Source organism: Salminus brasiliensis, chromosome 18 (genome assembly GCF_030463535.1).
Source record: "Salminus brasiliensis chromosome 18, fSalBra1.hap2, whole genome shotgun sequence".
Taxonomy (NCBI): domain Eukaryota; kingdom Metazoa; phylum Chordata; class Actinopteri; order Characiformes; family Bryconidae; genus Salminus; species Salminus brasiliensis.
Window position 1 is genome coordinate 26217058 of NC_132895.1, and position 9010 is coordinate 26226067.

The window sequence follows — 9010 nt, forward strand, 5'->3', positions numbered from 1 at the left end:
TAACACAAAGCAATAGCAGCCAATAACTCCACCTTTCCTACAGACATATATTAAAGGTTGTCTGAACTTACGTTTAGTGATGTCCACTGCTAAACACAGATTTTTTTCATTTTGCTTGACATTTGAAACAGATGACTCTTTTAAAGCTTTTGTGATTCTATGCAATTATGCACAAAGCAAGGATTTTAAGGGCCAACAAAAACATAGCACTGCCAAGATTTTAAACACTGATAAACAAGTCTTTGAACTCACTGAACATTGTAAACTCTAAATCAAGGAAGGATGCTGCTGCATGGATTATACATTTTTTGCTATGGCTTAAAGGATGAACTCTGGATTTTCTGACCAAATCTGTCAAATCAAGGATATTCTGATACATATTACAGAAGAGGTTTTATTTGAGGCTGAGTAAGTAGGGAAAACATTGTCCTAAAAGAGGGAGTGCACAAGTATTTTGCATTTGGCAAAACGGTGTTTAGTAGCTCTCAGAAATGAGTATCTTGCCAAATGTTGAAATGCTGGTAGTGTCTGTGAGTGTTAATGACAGGAAATGTGGTTAACCACAGGAAAGAAAACATTTAAGGCTTCTCTCTCTATTTATAACTCTGATTCAATACCTAACTGGTGAATTTATTTGCCACATGCTGTTTAAATAAAGTGTTTTGTGTTTAGTGCCAGTACACCACAGTAGAACACAACGTTGCACCTTTGCCATTGTTGCCCCTAACAGCCACAGCCCTTTTCTCTCTTCCTCTCATTCCTCTCTCTTAATGTCAGTATATTACAGCCAACATCATTTCTACAGCCAACATCATTTCTACAGACAACGGCTGTAGAGTGTTTAGGGCAGAGGTCCTCTCGTCCATCACCTATCCTTTAACTAACGCTGCAGCTTACTGGAGAGTACATGCATTATAGCTGGAGGTGCAGAAAACCCCAAATGTGAAGTGTGTGTGTGTTTTAGGAACAAGAGCATTTATCACATATCACAGGGGATTCTTTGTGAGGGACTACATGCTACATCTGGTCCTGTGTCCTGAGTGCTGGACACCACTGCACAAAGCAAAAGTTTACTAGGATATTCACTATCAGTAGAACTGTAGACAAATGTGGGCTGTTTGCTGAAAAACTATAGATTACGGTGGGATCTGTGGGCGCCAAAAGCTAAAATGCTAGATTGGTCATCACCTCAATTTGTGTGCTGAAGCCAGGCTTGGAAACACATTACTAGATTATTAACACATTATAATGTGTAATAATCAACAAATTCCCGTTGAGAATAACATATTACTGTGATGTATGATATGTTGTATATCTTGTTTACTTGATGCAGCTTCTGTTTTGATTGATCACGTTACATTTTATTTCCATTATCAGCTCATTAAGGCCTAACCTTGGGGGGCATGATTACATATTTTCTGTCTTTTAAGTAGAACATATTTCACAAAGCATGATAAACACATGGCATATTAATTTCACATAAACTGGAGAGATTCTCAGTTCTCTCCACCCAACCCCCCTAAAAAGGTCCCCATGTGTGCAGTGATAATGACCTGTCTCAGCAGCATCCCTCCACCCGACTCCCATCTCACAGCAACGTTCCACCCCCAGACACTTCAAAGGGTGCGACGTATTCACAGTGCCAGGGCAATCATTAAAGAGGGACTTTCCCCATAGAGTGATGGGTGGAGGGGTGTACAGACACAGCCCAACCCTGCTATGGGGATGCCTGGCTGCAGCACGGCACTCCTGCAGCGTGGCACATGTACGAGCTGCTAGCCTCAGATTAGTCATCATTAAAGGGCTGGCTTTCCCACAAAAGAACTATGATTCCTATTACTGTCCTCCAGTGTAGGAGCTCTCATTAGGCAGTGATGCATGGTCAGACCACATAGTACTCCGGTCTGGAGTCTTTGACAGTCTGTCATTTGCACTTTGGAGGAGTAGAGAGAGTAACTGTGACAAAGACTGCGTCAAGAAAAAAACTCTCACTGTATTTTCTTTTTATCATGTTTTATTATTAATCAATGCCAGGCCAAGCTACGAGATACACTACATGTCCAAATGTTTGGTGGACACCTCTTATACATCATCTAGTCCATAGAGAAGTATTGCAAATCGAATAGGACTCTCTGGAGCAGATAAACATGAACTTATTGGCACCTTGCCAAATGACAGGCCTAGGCTAGGGGTGATATAAAGCCCCCCAGCATTAAGCTGTGGAGCAGTAGGACTGGTCTCTGGAATGATGGTGCTCCGTGTTTTTAGAGACAGTTTGCGAATGCGGACCACGCTAGCTGCGGCAAGGAGGAGAACTCGAGCAATTTGGGCTGGAGTTCTGGGGGCTTCGGGCTGATGGGACCCGAAGCCAGACACCCCCCACCCCCTTGCCAGGTAGAGGTTGAGTATGATTGGATGATGAGGAGGAGCATGGGGTGCAAGTTTTCATCACGAGAACGAGAAGGGAGAGGAGCGGTTTTATAGTGTGTAGAAATGGAGGGGAGGAGTTTGGGCATGGTCCTTTTCCCAAACTTTCAGTTATTACCTAACTCCATTTAGTCCAAAAAATGCAAAATAACCCCCTTTTGTTAATGCTGTTTATTTTGACAGTGAATGAGCAGGTATCCCAATACTTTTATCCATATAGTGTATGCCCATAGCGCATTGACTGTTAGTAAAGCATAATGGAATTTTTTTATTACCATGTTTTATTATTAATCAATGCCAGGCATAATTACCATGTCCAAATGTTTGGTGGACACCACTTATACATTGTCTAGTCCATGTGGAGAAGTATTGCAAATTGAGTAGGACTCTCTGGAACAGATAAACATGAACTTCTCTGTTTATCTGCAATTAATAAAAAATAATGGCTATTTATGTTCTTTCTTCCCCCTTCTTATTCCTCATCTCTTAACTCTGTAAGGTACCGGTGTTGAGGCCCATGGACCTGATGGTGGAGGCTACACCTCGTAGAGTGTTCTCCAATGCACACACCTATCACATCAACTCCATCTCAGTCAACAGTGACTATGAGACATACATGTCCACAGACGACCTGAGGATCAATCTGTGGAACCTTGAGATTACCAACAGAAGCTTCAGTATCCTTCTGCCTGGGTTTTTTAAAAACTACAAATAAAGCATATTAAGGGTTGGGCTTAATTACACTTCATTTTCTTTGTTTTAGTGCAACAGTAAATGAGTTTCTATTAGTATTTATGAGGCATGACATCATGACAGCATTCTTTTCATGTCAGGGAAGTGATCTAGGGAATTATATCAGAAACTACTTAAAGTCACCAGTCTCAACCTGAAAATGTCAATGTAGTCATATTAGAGTCAGTGCCTAGCTATGGAAGCTACCCCATGCTGGTGTTTAGAGTGGCCCTTTATTAAGCATCCACCACTAATCTGGATCCTTTCCAGAGTTCGGCAGAGGTCAGACACCATTGATCACTATTGATCGGCAGCCTAGAGTTGAAGATAAAACAGATGACCTGCCTTGGACAGTTCAATGGCTGGCTGTTGGGGTTGGATGCTGAGTGGCAAAAAACACCACCCTGAGATTTATTCTGGCGTCCTTAACAATATCATGTAGGAAACAGGCAATAATCTTTTGATGCCATGTCACAGCATGTTGAATAACCTGTCACTGCTAAATATGCTAAGATATCTATCTTTATGCTAAGATAAACAATGTTTGATCTAAACAGGTTGCAGAGACTGGAGATTTAACACAATTTTGTAGCTGATTCGCCCAACCCAACATAGGAGCAGTGCTGTAGGTACCACAGCTGCCAGAACAGCTAATCCCATATATCGAACAAATGGACAGTACATTTGCAGTTTAGTCACTTCTTATCACCAGAGTATGCCTGTAAATAACAATAATTTCAGTCACATGTAGTGTTACTTGAAAGCCAGAACACCCTCAGCTGCTTCTTTAACTGCAAAATTGGCAACATTTTGCACTACTGTAATGGAAGACACGGTTCATTGTACACAATTTGTAAGTTGTGCCTCAAGAGCATTTTTCTAAATTCAGGCTGGAAAAGAAAAAAGGCATAATCCCTGAAAAAAGCAATTGACCACAACTACAAGAATCTAGACAATGAAGAGGATTAATGACTTTAAATCATGACTTCAGTATTTATTAGTAATCAATTTCAGCAGCTGCAGAATGATTTTTTGACCTTGAATTGAATCAACTACAAGGTCTTTAGCACACATGTACGTTATATGTTGGTTCCTTCACCCTAACCTTTCAGACATTGTAGATATTAAACCAGCTAACATGGAAGAGCTGACTGAAGTGATCACTGCAGCGGAGTTTCACCCCAACCAGTGCAACACGTTTGTCTACAGCAGTAGCAAGGGCTCAATTCGGCTATGTGACATGCGAGCAGCTGCGCTCTGTGACAACCACTCCAAATGTAAGTTCTTTCAACATTTGGCAGACGTTGAAGACTATACAAGCTTTTATTTTTGCAAATTACTTTAAAAAGACAAGGACTCAAATGATAAACCTTTCCCATCTGCTCTGAATATATTGACTGAGCTAAAGAGGTGCCAAGTAATACAGTACAAATACTTTACCTTACTTAAGTAGAAATTTTGGTTATCTATACTTTACTGGAGTAATTATTTTTCTGCTTTTTTACTTCCATTTTCATGCAACTATCTGTATTTTATACTCCCCCTTTTAAAAATAGCCTTGTTACTTCTATTTCATAAAACAAAACTAGCAGGTCAGACAATGCTTCATGCTTGTATTGTTAAGTAAACACTGTGCTTTGTTTTTATTTCCAGTCTTTGAGGAACCAGAAGATCCCAGTAACCGCTCCTTCTTCTCTGAGATCATCTCTTCTATCTCAGATGTGAAATTCAGCCACAGTGGCCGTTACTTGATGACCCGCGACTACCTCACCGTCAAGGTGTGGGACCTTAACATGGAGAACAAACCTCTGGAGACTTATCAGGTACTGTTTACTACAATAACACTTTCTTTATGGTCCTCAAATTAAAAGCATCACAGGCAGCAGGAACAAACCAAGATCTGATTGCATAAATAAAAAAGGTCTGCATGTTTACAGGAGACAGCCTGTTAAATAGTCAAAACCCATTCAAATTTTATAGGCCATAAAGACTAGTCTTGGCATTTCTAAACATCAGGTTTGACTCAGTGTCCAAAAATGGAGTTGGGCTGCTGAGTGCACACGTAGTACATTTGTTGAACATTTTCTTCAGAACAGCATCAGAAATCAAGTAACAGTGAACTCCATTTATTAAATCAACGATTGCCTAAAGAGCCATGTTTACATTACAGGGTACAAGGCATAACTCGCAATTCCACACAAGTTATTTCCTCTCAGCACTCTCATGTACCCTTCCTCTCCCCATCCAAGGCCCCAGCTAAGAAAAAGAAAGAATATTTTATTAATAAAAAAACAAAAACAAACAAACAAACAAAACAAAAAAAACTCATTGACACTGGTACATGATACCAACCTGTTTTTTACAATCCAGTAGTCAACACCATTCTCTGAGCCATAACCCACAAGCAGCACAGCATGGTTTGCTTGAGCAGCATCACACAGGGGTTCGTCATATATTCCTAAGCAATAAAAAAAAAAAAAAATTAAAAAAAAAAAAAAGTGTTGGTCTATGAGCATTGTTGGTGAATGTAAAGTGCAGCCAGGATGTTCATGTAACATAATTACCCATATTGTAGAACATAAAGCTCCAGTTACTGGCATCCACAGCCACAGTGATCGGGCCAAAGAATGCCAAAGAAGTCTTTAGCATGTCCTCATCGCCAGGTGGTAGAGTTTTATGGCCACGAATCATGATTACATTCTTGTCTGGGTCATGCATACAGGGCTGGTCATCCTTGGAAGAAGTCAGAAACGCTGCATTATTAGGACATTTCCTCTATACAGAGAAAACTGCAGGTTGATTAGTTTCTGAAGTGACTACACCTCCCCATTAAATCAGTAGAAACTATTAACTCACCCTTGCCTCATATGGATAGTTAGCGTCTCCATTTAACCCATGCGTCTGCACATAGTCATACGCATTGCTCATCCAGGCACCGTCACAACCATAAGTTACATTGACCTTTGAGCAGTCTAAAAGGTCCTGTTCACTTAAGGACACCAGCACACCTGTGGTTTTAGCCACTTGTGCTTCGATGGCACCAGTGACACTGAAGGCCCAACTTGAACCACAAGTTCCCTTAGAAAAGAAATAAAATGTTAGGGTCAGTTAGATATGCATTTAAATAAGTAAATAAATAAATGAAAAAGAAATAAACCACTTTTCTAAAGCTTAAAGTTATATATGATTAACAGGACGCTCAACTTTACCTGATCCTTGACAGGAGTGACAAAGCCCTGTGTTCTATAGTCCAGGCTGCTTGGAGGAGTAAAGTGTACAGGTTCTTGAGAAGTCATGGGACTATCGCTCACCCTTGCACCCAACATACCAAAGTATTCATAGTCAGCCTATGAGGAAGAAACAATGTCACAGCTGCAAGAAACCCAAAATACAAGTGCAAAATAAGACATAAGGGAGGAATAAGCCACTACGAACCGTAGCTCCAAATTTATTTATGGCCATTGTAAACTTATTGTATCCTAAAAGGTAGTTCTTGTTATGATCTGCAATTAATTGCAAGTTTCGTGTCCAAATGGCTCTTCTCCTACTATCTGCAGATGGCTGCAAGGAAAATAAGAGTTTCCTCATTTGTGACACACCACAAACTTCAGAGAATCACAAAAAAAAACCCAAATAATTACAAGTCACACCCCAAAGTCCTGATTGAATTGCTGCTTCCACTCCTGCCATCTTCTCAGAGTAGCCCACTGAAGAGAACATAGCACTAAGCTGAGACAATGAAAGTGAAGAAGCAAAACCAAGAGGGACTTCATAACGTGATCAAAACCGGTTGCTCAACCTCAGGGTACTAAGACTTAGCACTACTGCCAAGGGGCTGAATTAATTGAGAAAGGCCCTCCCTAACATGAACACAACTTCCAATGCATTGCCTTTTCAACTGCCGTTAGTTACTGATGACAGGTGTTTGGTGTTTTCAGTCTGATTGGGAGGTGTCAGGTGACCTGCATGGTTCTATCAGGGTAAGGAAGCAAGACACCCTGGGGAAGACACCCTTCTTAGAATCTCACCACGTTAGGTTTTAGTAGAGGAGTATTTAGCTATTGTGTAATATTAAACTTACAAATCTTGGGTGTTTTTAAGACAAAAGCAACTGCACACTTTTATAGTCCATATTGTCATGCAAAATAACGTACAACAATACAATAAAAGGTCTTCTTTGTGTCTGACAGGTCCACGACTACCTGAGAAGTAAGCTGTGCTCCCTCTACGAGAATGACTGTATCTTTGACAAGTTTGAATGTGTCTGGAATGGAACAGACAGGTATTGTCATCTTTGTTAACGTTTATACAGCACTTTTCTCAGAATGCACCAGGGCAGAAAATGTACAGAGATGCCATATTGAACAAATAAATAGACAGGAGACATATAAATGAATAAGGCTTACATGGTTTAAAGAGACGAAGCAAAGCGAACCTCTGTATATGTTTATAGTATACATAAGATATCATGGGAAACATGAGCCATAAGAAGGGTTGGGAAGTATTGAGAGATGGATTTTGAAGTAGGAATTACATTCACAGACATTACTCAGTCTCAATAGTGGTAGGCATGGAAACAGAAAGATCACATACCAGTTAGAATCAATAATTCAGTATTATTGTATTTTGCAGTATTCAGAGGTACATGCAAACTAGTGTCATGAGTATTCTTAATCTTAGAGTTAAAGCCTACAGAGCACATTTTCAGTGTTGTATCGTTATAATCAAGTGCATCATTCACTGACTGAGCTAAGCATTGAGAGCAGACTTCGTACTGAATCCCTCCAAATCTTTTTATTCCAGTGTCCTCATGACAGGCTCCTACAATAACTTCTTCCGCATGTTCGATCGCAACACTAAACGTGATGTTACGCTGGAAGCCTCACGAGAAAACAGCAAACCTCGTGCCATTCTCAAGCCACGGAAGGTGTGTGTGGGCGGCAAGCGGCGTAAAGATGAGATCAGCGTGGACAGCTTAGACTTCAGTAAGAAGATTCTTCACACGGCCTGGCACCCTTCCGAGAACATCATCGCTGTGGCCGCCACAAACAACCTCTACATATTCCAGGACAAAGTCAACTAGCATGTAGCTCTAAACTCCTTCGTCATCACAGAGAGAGACAGGTGCTAAATCCTCCATGGAATTGGCAGATTTGAAAAGATTGGACTCGCTGTCAGTGGCTTCAAGCAACATCTGGTTGAACTTTTGGTCCTCGCACTGCAGACTGTAACCACTGCACTAAAATCCCCATGTACTGCAAATTTCAGGTTGCCACAAACCCTGAAGATGCAAAGATGGCTGCCGCCTGCTCCTTTTGGTTTTTACTCTTTCTTTTCCAATGGTCTCCCTTGCTGTAGTGTTTGTTCAGTATGCACAGCAATAGAGTGGAGCTTGGAGACTCATTTTGCTGCAAGGTAGAGAAGGGTGGGTGGGGGTATTTTCTTTTCTTTATTTTTTGTTTTTTTAAATATATATGAACAAAAATTGTTTATTTACAGCCCAAGTCCTCTAACCAGTTGATGGTGGTTGGACGAAGGATGCTGATGATGGAATGCATTGATGTTACCAGACTGCTGTGGCCTTGAGGTATCCATCAGCTGTTCCCTTGTCTTCACCTCTAATTTTTTTATTTATTTAATTTATTCTCAATTTTACTACATGAAGGTGCATGCATCTTTTCAACCTCTACAACCTGACTAGGTTGGTGTTTGGATGGTGCAATGTGAAATTGGTTTAAGCTGGATGGGGTGGGGGGGGGGATAATGTAGCAATGTAATGCTTTTTTTTTTGGTTCTAATTTTCTAAGGAAATTCTAAAAAGTGTAATAAAAATCAAGAGGAACAATTTTTC

General features: G+C 40.5%; 2 protein-coding genes across 5 annotated transcripts in view; one reads left to right on the top strand and one right to left on the bottom strand.

Moving 5' to 3' along the window:
• Positions 1-9006, top strand: part of ppp2r2bb (protein phosphatase 2, regulatory subunit B, beta b) — a 66045-nt gene extending 57039 nt beyond the window's left edge. For 3 of the 4 annotated variants that reach the window (XM_072661805.1, XM_072661806.1, XM_072661807.1), the window contains exons 5-9: positions 2927-3104; positions 4272-4436; positions 4813-4982; positions 7350-7441; positions 7963-9006. In XM_072661805.1, the coding sequence (XP_072517906.1) occupies positions 2927-3104; positions 4272-4436; positions 4813-4982; positions 7350-7441; positions 7963-8242 (885 nt within the window). In that variant the 3' untranslated portion in view covers positions 8243-9006. The remainder of the gene's footprint in view (positions 1-2926; positions 3105-4271; positions 4437-4812; positions 4983-7349; positions 7442-7962) is intronic. The other variant, XR_011977817.1, reaches the window with a different exon arrangement.
• Positions 5319-6932, bottom strand: LOC140539167 (digestive cysteine proteinase 2-like). The gene is made up of 7 exons (XM_072661808.1): positions 6810-6932; positions 6595-6720; positions 6369-6506; positions 6016-6237; positions 5724-5892; positions 5512-5617; positions 5319-5415 (listed from the first exon to the last, which is right to left on the bottom strand). The coding sequence occupies exons 1-7, from the start codon at positions 6930-6932 to the stop codon at positions 5319-5321; spliced, it is 981 nt and encodes a 326-aa protein (XP_072517909.1).
• Positions 9007-9010: the final 4 nt, after the last annotated feature.

What these genes read in the sequence shown, in the direction of transcription:
- LOC140539167 (XM_072661808.1), bottom strand. Translation starts at nt 6,932, where the DNA reads ATGAAGTCCCTCTTGGTTTTGCTTCTTCACTTTCATTGTCTCAGCTTA. An exon ending in AATTCAATCAGGACTTTGGG is followed by an intron (nt 6,721 to 6,809) that starts GTGTGACTTGTA and finishes TTTTCCTTGCAG; the next exon opens with CCATCTGCAGATAGTAGGAG. An exon ending in TCACTCCTGTCAAGGATCAG is followed by an intron (nt 6,238 to 6,368) that starts GTAAAGTTGAGC and finishes TTCTTTTCTAAG; the next exon opens with GGAACTTGTGGTTCAAGTTG.